Raw genomic sequence first — 16,352 nt, 5'->3', positions numbered from 1 at the left:
GCCATTAATTTGACCCCTGTAGGACCGCATGATTTGGTAAAATTAAAAAGCAGTGTCATAATAAACCAATTTAAATATCTTTATTGCTCAAACTACTAGTTTATAATGTCCTTCTGCTTCTTGGTCTTGAAGCGCAGCTCAAACATCATGTGGCAGCGAGTGCTGACACATTTAAACGCTGCCTCAGTGTTGGACCGAAAAGAAAAGTAAATGAACCGTAAAGTAAAGCAGTTTCGTGCCTAGGGAAACAGTAGCACGATCTGCTGCATTCCTTACGTTTTCCAGTCTTAGTAACTGCTGCAGGTGCATGAGGGGACGCTGGTAAGGGTCGAACCAGCCGAAGGGGCATGCTTTTTCGTCTTCGAACAAAACGAGTTTTAACGTTAGAGTGTTAGCGGTACCATGTTGCAGAAAATCCGGTGTTGGCGTCCAGTGCGACGTCCAGTGCGGTAGCTGGTGTTGGCGTCCTGTGAGCAAAAAATATTCTATGCTGTACTAAAATTTTTCTCTCACCAAAGTTTCTCGGACCGTGTCTTACTTTTTTTATAAAGTTATTCCTTGGAGTTTTCAGAATGACAGCCCACGAACGAATGTCACGAAACAAAACACCGACAGCGCATGCCTTTTGTGTTAAATCTTCTCAGACTGAAATATTACAAGTCCAAAGCAACAACGAGAACCTGAACATTACGTAAGTTTTTTGGCGCGGCTGTGGACTACCTCCGGGATCGGCCCACGCAAGAGGTTGCATTTCTACCATACAGATCACCTTTGTGCATAGCATTCGCTGACCACCTTTCCCAGTAAACATTATGTTTACATAAGCTTCACTTGCCGGGAAGCTTGAGAAGCAGTCGGGGACCTTTGAATAGCAATGTATAGCAATGTAGGGTTTCTCACCAGAACTTTCCAGTGCGAGAAGTCGAATTAGCCATGGTCTAATTAATGACTCTTGACTGTAGTTCAACACAGGAAAGCTTCCACCACCAGCAGCTTTTTGATAAAGGCACAGGGATGGCAGGTAATGTAAAAATTGGCTTCAACTCATTTAGCAAGGATGGTAATGTGTAACTTTAGTGTCAAATTAAAATATTTTGAAATTTTTTTCTAACTTTATTGACTGGGCCTTTACCACAATCAGTATGAGTATGTTGCGAAATGTTTTTTTTTTTCATTTTCCCAAATGACATTTTTGTTGGTCTCACAGTTCTGTAGCAATGATATCTCTGGTTATACTTATTCTAACACAGTAATGATTTTTTTTAGTCCGAAAAGTAGACATTTGGAGAGTGCAGTAGGCTGCTAACATAAACAAGTAGCATTACAGAAATTTTCAAAAGTAATAAATAAATTGTCCTGGGTGTTACTGTCGCTTCTGACTTTCGAAGCTTGCCATGTTCTCTCTTGATATGAAATTGGCCTAGAACAATATCTTTGCTGTTTTGCACTCTTCCTTCATTCCAGGTAGTTTCTGTATGTCAATCTTTACTACACCATGTATAGTTTAGTAAATAGTTCGCCTCCAAGCAAGCTGTGCAAGAAACTGAATTTTAAAAATTTCTTACAAGTTATTTACTCTGCTGGAAAATTGACTGCATTTCTTAAACTAGCATGTTTACCTACATAAATTCAGCAAGTTTCATCAAAATTTACCCACAAATAAGGTATAATTTTTGAAGCGCAGGGTCCCCCTTAAGGTAGGCACAATGCAATGTCTTCAGTTGGTCACAAGTCAAGAGCACAGGAGAGAATTTCTTATACAGAAGCGTGTAGGCATGCTTTGTCTCCTCGATTTTTTTTCCCAAGGTGGGCTGCCTTAAGGCACAGTAAAAAAAAACTTATAAAAATGAATGAAACCCCACACCGCACACAAATGTCTAGTAAGGCTCTGTCATGACTGTCATCTTGAATCCACATTGTCAGGTCAACATGCCAGTTTGGGTTTTTTGCAAATCCTCCGTCCTGTTAACTTTTGTGGCCAGCAGTGGAGTACATACTACATAGGAGGGAAAGGGAAGAGGGGTACTTTTGAGAAGCTATTAGGAGAGAGTTATTCCTGAGCTTGAGTGTGAGGGACTGCCAGTTAGGGTGTGCAAATGTTAGAAATTTCGAATGCTGCTCAAATAATTCCATTCACTTTGAGTCTCAGTACTCAACTCAAGAACATGATATTTTCCATGTCTTGTTATATTTGATTATGGCCGAAAACATAGGGCGACTTTACTGCTGGGGAAATGGGCTTAAGTACATAATCCATAGGCTACATCAAGTGCTTTGTTGCAAGTGAATCTGTATTTCTCACAACTTTCCACTTGTAAACTTTACGGCAATGCACATATGTGATCATTTTTTAGTCACGTTCCCCTTTTATATTTTACTTGCAACAGTATAAGTCATACTTAGTGTTTGCACTTGTTAAGCGCCTTGTCTGAAAAGCCTCTTGTGTGTCATGTGTCTAATGATACAAAACATAAGTGGTAAAAGGCACAGAGATGCGTGCCGAGAATCGCGGAGGCTACAGACCAAGGGCATGCTAGGTGACACCAGAATATTTTCACTGCAACAAACACAGGGTCTTGAGCACAGTGTGTACAAGTATATCTGCGCTTTCACAGCAAATGTTTGGCACCGTGTACCTGAAGTGGTGAGTCATGAGCAAAATCACAAACCACAGTAGCAACAGCAACGAAGTGACCTGAATGCGCTATCATGAGTTCTTTCAGTCACAGTTTTATGCAAAGAGCTTTTCGTTTCTTCTATATTTTTTTACTTTTGCAAAGCAGAAGAATGCTTGCTATTTGATTTTATGTTTGGAGCCTACATTTTTCGTATACATGTATTTGGTTATAAAATTTTATTGTGCAATAACTTCATGCCATTTGAATTTTAAAAAATTATTTGGGTATCCGCAGCACCAGTTTGGCATAAAAGTGGGTGGAGCAACACGCTGAAGTACACATACAAAATAGCAGCTGTAACAGCAGATACAAACTAACAGAATAAAGCATAGTGTAGCAATTACAAATCTTGTCAATGACCAACAAATGCAGAAATTGACGTTTTGGTGCTCATATGGGAGCCTTGTTCACAAAACACAAATAAGGCACATAAAAGTGAACAGCCCTACTGAGCAACAAGAACAAGGGAAAGGACTTGCAGGACACGACAAGCGCAATATTATGCTTGTCAGTCGACTCAATTGAGTTGAATCAGTTGAGTGTTGCTCAACTGATCACACTGATCAACACCCATCATGCTGATCACACCAAGTGCAATTGCACCATGGTGCTTGTACAATTAAGTGCCGCGTGTCCTTTTTGTTGCTGTTCTTAATTGCTGCTCGGTAACGCTTCTCACTTCAACATGTACAACCAGGCAGCCCCAACCTTAGCATTTCTAGAATAAAGCACACAAAGTGCAAAGTTGAAGTATATAAATGAAAAAATTACTGCCCCTTCCAGTGCGTGAAGATAGCCGAACAGCGAAGCTGTGTCATTTACATTGAGTGTTGCACCATGCAAGTCAAACTTCGCAAGCAGTCTATATTGCAAATCTTTTGTTATCATCATTCTTTCACCTCATTTTCACTTCTGCGTGTTTCACAAGGTGATCTTCCTTTAGGAGTGCTTTCTTCTTGCAGTTTTCCTGGTGTTTCCTTTCTTTATTTTTATTGCACATGAGGTTTGTGTCTGTCTTGCAACGCTTTCTTTTTGCGAGCAAGTTGCTTCACCCCGTGGTCTTCCTATAGTTGTAGCTGGGATGGAATGTGTGGAACCACTAATCCAAAGCTCTATATATTGGGCGCAAGGCCCACCACTGGAGATGCGGGCACTGGAATCGTATTGACGATTGCTTGGATTGGTTTGACGATTGACGTCTTTGTGTTTCTTAATGAGGTTACACACACGTTTGGCTGCAATGGAGAGGATGACGTCAGTGACGGTATGCCCGCAGTCTGCCACTGTCGCTTGCATTCGATGTCTCGACTTTGCTCGGTGGTGTGGTTAGCAGCATCTGCCTGGCATTACCTCTTGCGATCCTTCAAAATTAAATCTGTTCGTCAAGTAAGACAGTGAATGGCTCATACTCCCTTAAGCAATGGCTCATAACCCCGTAAACAGCGGCCTTCCCATTACAAAGACAGAAGAGAAGTGGAATTCTATGCGGGAAGATGAGCGGCAATGGAGCCAGCTGTGGAAGAAGAAGACGACGCTTGAGCCATTGCTGATGACAGTTTTTGTGAACCCCTACAACGGCACAAGGTTCGCATAAACAGATTCGCTGTAAAATATCTTGTACAACATTGTAGATACAAAAGGGCAAAATAAAGCACATAATATATGATAAAATGTATTGAAGACAAAGAGGCACACTTGGGCTCGGGCGCAAGAACAGAGGAAGACGAAGGTGCAGTAAAGAAGGCATTCGGAGTGATGGCCCCTTGTCTACTTGTCTCTTCATTACAATAGCATCGTCAATGGGAAATTAATTATTTTTTTTTATTTAATGCATATTGAGCGTAGTGTGTGCTGTAGCAGAGACTGTGCACCTAAAGACACTTGCAGAGGCTTTATGTGCAGCTTTGCTGGACAGACTAATCACACCAGACAGTACTACTGTTTGTGCCTTACAGACAAACAGCTCCCCACAATACTTGTGCATGAGCAGGTTCACTCTGCTGCAGTGTTTGTGAGAGAGAATGGTGAAGGCAAGGACATTGTCAGTAAAGAGAAAAAGGAGAGTCTGAAGAAAGCCATTGGCAGCTGCATGACATGCATCCTTCAAAAGGAATGTGCCGCTGCATCCTTGGACAAGATTGCAGAGTACAGGCACATTCATAGACATTATCGATCATCTCGTCTCATTAAAAAAAATTAAGCACTTCCAATTAGTCTTTAGGCGGAAGCTGACAGTCCTCAACCGCTATAGCCAGGAAAGCTTACATTTTCAGACATTATGCAGGCATTATACCTATCATTTTCTGCTGTGTTGAATGATGAGCTGTAGAATTGAAAATGATAGGCATATTGTTAAGTGATAGGAAGATGGCTGTACATTGAATTGGAGAATAAATGCAGGTAAATGGTATTTTATATAAGTTCAGATTAAGATGTGGTGCATTTGGGCTCGTCATGTATTGCTGCGACCATCTGAACCACGGTGGTCGATGAAAGAAGGGGTGCTGTAGGATGGGAGGTGGGGGGATGCAGTAGGTGGCAGCAGACGGCTAGATAAACACATGTGATTAATAAATTCGCAGCCATGGGATGAAGTCAGCTTACAGGAGGCATGGGTAACTTGGAGAACGCTAGATGAGAGCTTGGCTGAATGAGATGAACATCAGGGAGTGCCGAGTTGCACATTTGGCCTAGCCTTAGTTGAAAAGTGAGAGAGAGGATTTACGCAGGAAATTTAGGCAGTGACGTTAACTGGAAGAGAAGCTAGATTCTGATTTCCAGCCCAACACTGGGGGAAGGGTAAATGGGGAAAGAAACACAGAAAGAAAAGCAAAGAAAGAAAGCGAACGCACATAACGAAATAAAGGGGTAGGGAACATCTGGGAGAATCATAGTCTCTCTAATCGGCCACTGAAACGTAACAACTTCAATAGCACCTTGACTGACTTCTGGTGCGGCAATCTCAGGGGCCGGCATTCCAGGATTGTCTGCCCCAAAAGCAACAAATCGCGAGAGACAACTGCCCGTGTGTGCTGTAGTGAGGACATCGGCAAAGAACATCTTTGATAGTTTCATCGCTGCCGCAGTCATCACCAACAGGCTGAAAATTGACAAAGTGCTTGTGGTGAAAGGATTTACTAAACTTATCTTCTTACTGCCTTTATTGACCTATCTTGCTGTAAAGCTCATTTCGGAATAATTGTTGTTATGTACGTAGTTGGTATTAATGCCATTGTGATTGCATTTTTCTGCAAATCGCTGACATTTTGTGAACCTTGGATAACAGCCAATAAACCATTTATGGCAATAGCATATACGAGAGACCTGTTAAATACGATTGCATCTAATCTGCTCTACACTGTTATTAGATGAGTGCTTTCTGTAAATAATCTGCTGCACATAGCACATAGTCTTGTGAGCACCCAGGCTTCGTCATCACAGGATTGCAGTTAATTTGTGGCCCTACCAGTTAGCTCACCTATAACTTGGTCAGGCATGCTTTATTATAATTGGCATGCGCAAATTATAATGTCAGTGATATCACTTCCATTTTGTTCAAACGAGTTTAAACATTTCATGCTTAGGTCGATCTCCTCAACTACACGTGCAAGCACCTAATGCACTATCTAAAGGTTCTTTCGTTCTCTCTTCCTTTCCGTCTTTCTCCTTTCTTTCTTCCATTCTTCGTTGCTCTTTCTTTCGTTTCTTCTTTCATATTCAGCCATTGCATCTTTGCTTGCTTATGGGGGTATGAGCCATTCCTGATATTGATATTTTCTTCCTTTCCTTGGTTCTTTTTTAATGTCATGCCTTCATTCATATGCAGTCATTGCATCTTTGATTGCTTATGGGGGTTATGAGTCATGGCTGATGATGATATTTTTTGTACCACTCGTCAACTTTTTTGTGTATCGCTGGACCAGAAGCTGCCTTTTTCGGGTATGAGCCATTGCAACGAGCCACTTATAGCCTTTCACCTTAAGAAAAATAGGTGTTGCCCTTTTCAATCGGCGTTTCTTCAATATGAATGAAGAATTGATATTTTCATTTGCGGGTTAACTAATGGTTATACCGCCATTCACTCCTGACATGTTTATTATTATAATCTCATGATTATTGAACTAGGGCCTTCGAACACATGCGACAGTGCATATCTTTGTTGTTTCCATTTAGATGATCAATTGACGGGATTCGAACAATATGTGCGACACTTCTGAGGAATTCACACGCAGGTTGAAGTGATGCGCTGTGTGTATATACAGCCGACCCGACCCACATATCACGAATCGGCCCTCCCTCCCACAGGTGTCTTCCAGAAGAGACGCGCTATTATCCATTGTTCGAAAGTCCGCGCGGAAAAGTTCAAACAGGCGCGTGTGTTTGCTCCCTGCACAGCGGTATACGTGCTAACGTGACAAAACAATCAAATCCAGCCATGGCGCCGCTCGCAAAGGCAACTCGAAAGCTCCGGTCGCTTTTTTTGCTAACGCCTAGTAAAAGGGGCATGCGAAGTGGGAGAGGCCGATGAAACAGCGCTCACGTTTGACTCTCACAACGCGTCATGGCGCACGTTGACGCAACGCCGCGAGCACGCCGTCGCATCATGGTCGCATGCCAAGGTTTCTAAACATTGGTGAGAACACTCTACGTAACCAAAACATACTCCTTCGTTTAAACAATATTTAGAACTCAACAAACATTTGCGTCATCTAAGAAAAGCACAATAAGTGTTTTTTTAAATATCTATTACTAAAAGTTAGCAAAAATAGTTTGTTTACAATTTAAGAGGTGGCGCGACAAGCTGTGTGCGCGTTTTTAAGGCTTAATATTTTGATAAATTTTGCAATGGTGCATTTGAAATTCACTTGGACGCTTGAAGGTGGGCAAGCCACCCGTGAGCGACGGCGCACGTTGCGTCGTCCAACCGCGTCCGACGACGCCTGTCGTCGTCGCTGGCAACACTGGCCTCGGGAGGGTCTTCCCCCGCCTTCTCTCCCACCCTTCCTTCCGCTCCTTTTTTTGGTTGTGATTGCTTGACAGGTGCAGGGCGTGCGTTATGCGCGAGTCGCCGACGCGAGCTGCTACAACAACGCCAGTGGGAGAGCGTCGGTGGTGGAGAAGCATGGCGCACTGCTCGCGCCCATGTGTGTGTAAACAAGGCGGCCAGCGCGACGGCTTCCCAGAGAGCTGAGAAGCAACCCCGCGTGCGGTGCGCGCGCCCGACGACGTATGTAGTACGTAGCAGCGCGGTTGCGTGGTGGTGGTGTGCTGTGTTGACCACAGTGGAGTAGGAGCGGAGCGGCGTGCGACCAACCACCAGCGCGGCGTAGCGCAGCGCGTAGTACCAAAGCTCGCGCTGCGGGGCTCTTTTTTTCGCGGAACCCGCCCGCTTTCCCCAGCGAGTTCTTTCGTCGCTCGTTTCGTTTTGTACCCTCCCTCGATCCATCGCCAAACTTTTGTGCTCGCGCTTCGCGATCCCAAATGGTAATCGACGGCCGCCGTGCTGCGCCGCGCACTGTGCTTAGCACCAGCCGTGCCCGTTGTGGCGTCTTCGCCAGCAGTCGTAGTGGTCATCGGACATGGAAACCGCGAACGGCGACAGCAACGGCGTCCGCGTCGATACGACGGCCGTGTTTCTGGACGTGTTCGGCGAACGGACCGAGTTCTCGACGTTCGACGAGTTCAGCGAGCTGTTCGTGCGCTTCGAGAAGAAGTCGCGCTACATCTTCCGCGTGAAGAACTCGAGCAGCGTCGAGGCCGAGAACCGACGCAGGAAGGACAAGATCGACGCTGCCATCAAGTACTCGGGCCTGGTGCTGTGCTGCGTCAACTGCGGCGACGCCAGCAAGACCCTCAAGAGGGTCCAGGAAGGGTGAGTTGTGGCCCGGGACGCGCGGAACGCATTCCGCGGCGCGTTTTTCTTGTTCGCGTTTCGCGCGCCGCTTATTGCGGATACCCGAAGCAAAGCGATTCCGGTTTGCGTCACAGGGCGTGTGTGTGTTGCGCGCGCGCGAGCTGCCGCGTGTTGCGTAATGTTTACGGGCTTGGCTGCTTCGCGAGGCGCAGTAGATAGCGCAGCGCCCGAGCAGGAAGTGTCTGCTGCGATTGCGTTTTACTGCAGGGATAGTGGCTTCGTGTTTTGCCCGCGCACCGCCGCCCGTAGAGGAAAAAGAAAACGCGTTAAAAGAAACGTGCGACGTTGCGCAAGAGATGCGCGCGGGACGCCTGCAGTTCCGGAGTCCGCGTACACTGAGGCCTTCGTCGCGCGCACGTGAGCGAATGGACGGGCACTGCGTCGTTGCCGAGCTCACGCGGGCGCGTGTGTCTCGGTTTTGGGCGATGATCGACGCGCCCGGGGGCTGTTTTTTTGTTGTCGCTATTTCTCTCGGCGCAGTCAAACTCCTTGATCGTTGACCGTTCAGGCCCCGGGCCTCCGAACTAAATAAGCCCGCACTGCGAGACCTTTCTGCAAGTTTTCTTTTTTTTAAAAGTCTCCCCGGAGTTGATGGTGGCCTTGTTTCTTTCTTTATGTTTATTTGAATGCGCTTTTCTGCTTCTCGGAAGGGCGTCGCTGCTTGTTTTTGTGCGCGTTTTTCGTTATTCATTGGCCGGGCACCCCCCTCCCGATCTCTCTTTAAAAGAAGGGCAAAGGAGCGAAGCGGAACTTGCAGCGCCTGCAGCTCAGCGAAGCTGTTCTTGGCGGTGCCTCGCGTGCTTTGGAATGCGCGTTTGTTGCGAAACGCCAGCCGTGCTGGGGGCTGACTCAGTAGCACGTGGAAAACGCGCTGGCGCGGCCCTGTTCCGCGTTTTTTGCGCTTTTTACTTCTCCACTCCCGCTTCTTTTTCGTCCGTTCTTTCCTGGCGCACGTTTTTTTACGTCTCCGTGTCCCGAAATTGTGACCGCACGGCCATCACCGCGATGTCAGCTGTGTGCCGCGGCGAATGTCATGGTCATGGCTACGCGGACGAGCGGCGCGGGACCTTGGATAGCGCGCTGCCATCACCGGGCGATTAAATCGCGACAACTGGGAGGGGGGAGTGCATGCGTTGGGGAACGCGGAAACAAAAGATGGCGCTCGCCGCGACCACGTGGTTTGCGCGCGGGGCCCTGCACGCGGTGCCATGCGCTCTGTGCGCTTTTCGCGTCCCAACTTTTTTCTTGTTTTTTGTTTTTGTTTTTTGTAGTGCGTTGTAGCTGCAGTAACAGTTGCGACTGAAGTACTTCACTACGCCGCGGAAAGTCGTACGCAACGGTGGCGCGTGTTCAATTTACAAATTTATTTGTCAAAGTGATACAAACTCGCGAGTATAGAGAAGACAGAAATAAAATACAGTGCGCGGCAGCTATATTGCAGTTTGCCAGTTTGTTTTTGTCGGAACAGTTTTTTCGCTTGCGAAGCGACAATGGTAACCTTTGTCGCCTCTCCCCCTGCGAATGTCAATCCAGCTGCATATTTCTTCTCCGTGTTTTTGTGCGGAGTTCCCGCAAGTCGCATTTTTGTTGAACTGATCTTCTTGCCAGGGCATTCCTTTTTTTTTTACCCCCTTTTTTTCATTCTCACGCAAGCTCTTATCAGCCACTTCCTTACAATGCTTCGCTGATGCCAGTGCTGCCATGATAAATACATTACGCACAATAAAGTTCATTTTGCTGCCTTTTTTAACAGACACCTCACTTGGTTGTCTGTAAAAAAAATGTCATTGCATCAAAGAACTTCGTTTGTACCATTCCATCTTTTCACGACTGCATATCTAGAAAATGATTTATTTTTTAATTACGAGCCTGTACTTTCTAGCTGGAACAGTGTAGCTGGCTCGTAGCATGGACTTCTATCTCTTTCAGATATGTTCTCTTTTTTTTTTGTGCTGTCATTCATTACTTTTGTCCCAGACCTCAAACAAATGCTACACTCGATTGTGCTTTATGATAAATTTCCAGTGCTTGGTAAATTTCCATTGAGCAAATCTGGTTTATTATTCTGGCTCTGCCTGCAAAAATCATGTGTAAACTAATAATAATAATAATATATTTATATATTAGGGGTGCACGAATATTCGAAGTTCCAAATACACATAGGATGCCATGCACAAACTATTTGTATTGGAAAAGGAACTACTTGGCACTTTTTTAATGTAACCTAATATTTTGCAACAACCGTATGTTTTGTGCTCTATCTGTTGAATAAAGTATCACATATTATCAGGAGCAAATGTCGACAAAGGTTTTCAGAGCAATGAAGAAACGAAATTACGAATGCAAGCTTGCTTTGTTTTTCCGTTTCGCAATGGAAACTTCCTACATGACAACCTCTGACTTTAGCTTCTAGAGTGTCATTTAGTGTCTTTAACAGTCTAGTCATGTAGCAGTTTTATCTTCTACCTCACAACCTGTGATGTTTTCTTTGGAACTGGCCTTTTACACGTGTCTGTGGCACACAGGTCGGTTAGCACCTTTCCTCTTTTTCCACCCACAATCACTTGTGACTTTACTTGTTTCTTGGGGGGGGGGGGGGCAGCCATTTATTTAGCGTTTTTGGAAAGCTACTCATACAGCGGTTATTTGTGTTCAGAAAGCTTGTTTGAGACCGTGCTCTGTGAGAGACTATTCGTATAGCTTTTTTTTTTCATGACGATTAGTGATCTATGTAAACCTAATCCTCTATCTCATAGTTGGCTGTCTTTTTTGCGCTAGTCAGTACAGGAGCAGTGCATAATTATACTGAAGTAAATATTTATACTGTAAATATATGTGTTTGTGCTTGAATATTCAATATTCTATTTAATATTTGATACTCACTATTGGTATTAAATTTGTTTTAGAAAAAGTTGATATTTGCCCACCTCTGTATACATGATAGTGAATGAATGCTGCACTGTAACTCAGAACATGCGGAAGCCCTCACTTGATGTGGAAAAGTTTGTTTATTCTTCACTCATACATAATATTGAAAGAATTCCGCACTGTAACTTGAAACATGTGGAAGCCCTCACTTGATGGACTTGATGGGGAAAAGTTTGCTTAATCTTTACTCATTGTCACGTCCTTCGCTCTTGGTTAAAAGCAATGTTGATTGTTAATCTCCTTGTTGTAGTAACAGCAACATTAATTTTGTGCAGGGTAGTGCACAAAGCACAGGATGTGTGTGTGTCAGCCTCTTTTAATTGCCTCCTCTTTAAGGTAAAAAATGATTAGGTGAATATTGACTACATGAAGTGAGTGACAGAGCCTGCCCGGATCGCATGTGTGTAATAGCAACTGAACATGACTTATTTCTGGCATCGGCAGTCCAAGTTATTTCATATCTCCTTTTTTTTTCTTCTGGCTTAGCATTGCATCTTAAACCATAGTTAACAGAATTTCTTTTACCAGTATTTATGGTTTACTGACTGTTTGCAGCATTGCAGAGCTGCTGCTTGCATAGCAGAAGTGGTAGGATGTTTCTCACAATGTCACACTTGTGCAAAACACGATGTGCGTATTTCCCGTGTTGAGCTACATTTCTCATGGTCGTCTACAGACTTGCATGTTGTTTGAGATTGACACGCGTTAAGTTTCATTTAAAAGCAGTCAAGTGAATTACCATAGAAATAAGTCAAACAGGTTTCTCTGTCGCTTTTTTAATTTCTTCCGTTAAAGGATTCGTCGTAACATGCCCTGTTTGTCTGCCGTGGCCTTGACTACATGTTCCAATGCTGCTTAGCATTTGTGACGTCACCACCCAGCACGTGGTGGCAACGAGCTCTGCCCTTTCTTATCACCCACCCGTCTGCACGATAGATCTTGGCACAGCCAGCAGCGGCAGCCTGATTCCAATTTTTCTTTCCTTGCTCCAGCGGTGAGAACGGGCAGTGGTCCTTCCGTACTTTCCGCGTGGCGCTAGCATGCTGCCGCCGCTAGGCCTAACTAACTACTGTCCCGATAAACCGTGCGCGCGCTAGGAAAGCCCTGCAAAAAGGGACCGATTGCAACAGGATTCAAATGGTCGGGTCAACAGGAAACCAAGAGGCAGCGCGGCGTGTGGTTGACTTCAGAGCTGGCGTTGGGGGGAGGCGTAGGGGTGACGAGGCGAGCGACCAACCACTTTCTCAGTGTGAGTGCACAAAGAAGAAGCTGTAAGGAATAAGCAAGCAGGTGTGCGTACGCGAGAGAGCAGACGCCGCATTTTAATCGTGCCTTCTTGGCACACGCTGCCTCTCTGGCAGTCCCAAGGAACTTGGCACGCATGCAAGGAGTGGACGGGCACTCTTCTCGAGGTGTAACCTTGAGGCTGGATTCAATTGCTGCTTGTAAAAGGCACACGGAAGGAGTGCGAGGGCGCCACTGGGAAAAAGGAAGGCAAATCGTTATTTTCTTGGTCCTACTCAGCGATGGGAGAGGGTGTTGGGAGCAGGGTCAGGGTTTTTTTGCCTTCTGCCCACCTGTTGGCTTTCCTACCTTCGTTGTAGCCAGGGTGTTTCCCGAGGACAAAATGACACAGTGGAAGAGGATGTGTAGTTTTCTTAAATGCAAAGGCATTGCTGGCAGTGAAAAATATCTGTCCTGAGGCATTTCTTTTTCTTCTTTATTAATAATAATAATTTTTCTTGGCCAAGGAGAACTTTTACCTCCCATGGAAAGTGACAGCAGCTTGTTCTCTGTCCAGCCTTCTTTGCAGCCTGCTATAAACCTTGAAAACTGCCGGAAAAAGAAAGAAAGCGGGACTGGTAAACAAGTCCTTAATTGACTGTTGGTTTAGTTAGTTCAGCAGCTGGTCTTTCTCAGGGTTTCTAAACCTCAGCTAAAATGGGTTCACTGGTGACAGCAGCAACTCCGAGGCGATTTTTTTTTTGTGTGTGTGTGTGTCGAAGGAACACAGAATTGTGCAAGGCAACCCTTCTTTATTTGCACCACTCTACAAGGCACAAATGAAAAGAAAAAAAAAAGGATTGACGCAACGCGTGTTTGTTGTTTGGCACCAGCTCAACTCCTGAAGAGTGCTTAAAAGAACTGGGATACAAAGTGAAAGTCGCAAACACGGAAGTCCTTGTAAGAAAAAAAGAAAGAGGATGAAAAGAACGGAGAACCTGAATCTTAAATTCCGAGCACTGCCTTTCTTTTTACCATAGGCACCGTTGCAATGAGCTCTGTAAGAGGTGTAGTGTGAAGCAACAGTCGCCGTACTAGTCATCCGCCTGCGGCGGCGGTGACACTGGAGGAATAATAAGCGATGACCCACAGCACGCCACCGCACTTGGCGAAACACCCCCCTCCGGGATGGTTGTTTCAGGAAGCTGGCAGGAGAAGCAGTTGTTTTTGTTGCGTGCCAGGAGAGAGAGAGAAAAAAGTGAAAGGAGCGTTAGCGATAAGGGGCGGCGATGCGGGCGCGCTTTCACTTCCTTGTGTGTTGCAATGCCTTCCTGCTGTGCTCGAAGGTCTTGGTCAGGGATACGAAAATGACAGTGGCGAGGAGGGTTGCGGGCTCAGGTCGAGGAGAAAAGCAGAAGAAAAGAGCGGAATGGTCTGGCTGCTTTGTAGGCCAGTCGTCTGTGTTCTTGGCTGCGGGAGAGATATTTGCCCTCTTGAGGGCAGATATCTGGAGAAAGTGTGGAAATCGCCGTCCTCTGCAGCGGAATGCTGGGGCCGCCTTAGTACACCAGAAAACCGGGAAGCGTGCGTGTGCGTGTTTGTGCCAGGGATATCTTATCTCTGCGCGCATTTTACGCTTGCTATCTTTGAGGAGTTCATAAGATGGGGGAACCTTGTTCGGCTCCTTGAACAATTGTGGCCGAATGAGGTGCCCACGGGACAGTTTGGTTGTGAACATTAAAATGGGAGAGATTTAAGGTGATGAGGTCAGGTAATGGCGAGTTATAGGATCGACACTGCGCTACGCGATTCGAGTTGACTCGGTTATTATTGTGACCATCTGAATTGGTTGGGTGTTTATGCATGCACTTATCTGTACGCCATCCACTTTTTTTGTTGTTGTTGTTGTTTGTTAGTGTGGCGTGGCGTGTGCCAGCACAACAAGCAGTTTCTACGGGAAATTGGTATTATGTGCTGAGCAATTTTTAAGCTTAACTCACATCTCACTGAGTCTTCGCTGTGTGGTTGTGCAGGTAGTGACAAATTCTTTTATGTCTGACTGAAAGGATTTTGAAGGGTTGAGCAACATCATTGTGCAAATAATGAGGGCAATTTCAAGGTATTTTAATAGATACACTAGAACTGTATTGGCCATGCACCGAGCAATATTTACGAATTGAATTTTTTTAAGTGCTTTAAGAAAATTGAACATCTAACATTCAAAAAGAAGCGAGCCTGAGTGCTTCAATGTGTAAAAAAAGGTGGTATTTCCTTCATTTTTCCAAGTAGCAGTCGGTGATGACAACAATTAATCAAAAACTAAAAGTTTAACTGCTTAGTATTGCAGTTATTAAAATTTGTTACATGACAGTTTCCCCTCCTTTTTATTGTCAGAAAACACACCCATTAATAGTCAGCCTGCACAGGCCACATGTTTGTTTGTTCAGCACTGATCTGTCTGAACCAAATGCAGAAAATCCTTAAGGGTTAGAATGTTCAATGAGACGTGAGGCACATGTCTGAAAAGATAATTAGTTTGTATGTATGTATGTATGCTTTATTTCCACAAAAACTAAATACAGCTTTGCGGGGGTAAAGTGGGGAAAAAAGCTGCTCGTAGCAGCTTGACTAGCCCCAAATACCCTTAAAAATACAAAAAGAAAATAAGGGAGCAGCAGCGCGGAAATACAGTTTTCCCAAGTACACACATATTCAAGCATTACAACATACCATGCACACGCATCGCAAATCAGGCGAGGAAAGAAAAAAAAGAATACAACAAAAGCAAGATGTGAGCAAGCAAGCAAAAACACGAAATCTCACTGCACTTCAAAAGCACACAGGCATTGTACAACTCACATATGAGAGAAAAAATCAAGAATATCAGGAGGAGAACAAGTTGCAATATCAATTTTATTAACAATAAGATCGTTTAATAACCGAGGTAGTCTGGAGCACAGTATTTGTGATCCATAGTTTGTGCGCGATTTTGGTACGTGCCAGTACTCTGGCTTTCTTGTGCTGTATGGAGTTCCGTGTAGCTTTAAGTTAGCCATAGAAGTAATGTAGTTGATGTTCTTTTTCTGTTCATTTTTATACGCAAGCACTAAACGATACTAAAACGAGCAACTAAACTAAACTAGTAAAACTAAACCAGTAAGAAGGAACAGTGTTCGTATGCTTTACAAAAAGACATTCTACCTGCATACACTGAGTCACTGTGTGGCCGTCTTGTTAATTTTGTACATGTGTGCGTCCTGTTTAAGGCAAGATTGATTAGGCGTAACAAGTTACTGCAGAGACACTGCATTCCACCTGTATGAAGGCAGAAAGAGTCAAAGTGATGCAGACATATAACTTTATGTTCTGTAAACATGTCGAGAACTCGAATAGCTCATCAATGTGTGCTCTGTAACAAGTCGGCACGCTTTTTTTTTGTTAGCACGACATGTACATCGCAGAAGCGTCGGTCAACTGGCTACATGCATCACAAAAAGGCTTTGGTTTTAAAACACATGGTTTGCTGATGTGGCTCCGGTTTTACTGGCTCCAATTTATTCGTGAATGCTCTGCCAGCCTGTGGTGAAGCTGTGTTGGAAAGAATGGAG

The 16,352-nt window shown here is 44.8% G+C and overlaps 2 protein-coding genes across 5 annotated transcripts in view; one reads left to right on the top strand and one right to left on the bottom strand.

The window, feature by feature from the left end:
• Positions 1-293: 293 nt before the first annotated feature.
• The window catches only part of Pus10 (Pseudouridine synthase 10), a 192,568-nt gene continuing 176,509 nt past the window's right edge, over positions 294-16,352 (bottom strand). Inside the window, exon 16 of the mRNA XM_070526858.1 lies at positions 294-467. Within this exon, the coding sequence (XP_070382959.1) occupies positions 384-467 (84 nt within the window). The 3' untranslated portion in view covers positions 294-383. The remainder of the gene's footprint in view (positions 468-16,352) is intronic.
• Positions 7,573-16,352, top strand: part of LOC139050457 (uncharacterized) — a 48,929-nt gene continuing 40,149 nt past the window's right edge. For 2 of the 4 annotated variants that reach the window (XM_070526866.1, XM_070526864.1), the window contains exon 1: positions 7,573-8,550. In XM_070526866.1, coding sequence (XP_070382967.1) covers positions 8,258-8,550 — 293 coding nt within the window. In that variant the 5' untranslated portion in view covers positions 7,573-8,257. The remainder of the gene's footprint in view (positions 8,551-16,352) is intronic. The other 2 variants (XM_070526863.1, XM_070526865.1) reach the window with 2 other exon arrangements.

Source organism: Dermacentor albipictus, chromosome 10 (genome assembly GCF_038994185.2).
Source record: "Dermacentor albipictus isolate Rhodes 1998 colony chromosome 10, USDA_Dalb.pri_finalv2, whole genome shotgun sequence".
Taxonomy (NCBI): Eukaryota; Metazoa; Arthropoda; class Arachnida; order Ixodida; family Ixodidae; genus Dermacentor; species Dermacentor albipictus.
The sequence above is the reverse complement of the archived record's forward strand: the minus strand, read 5'-3'. Positions and strand labels throughout refer to the sequence as shown.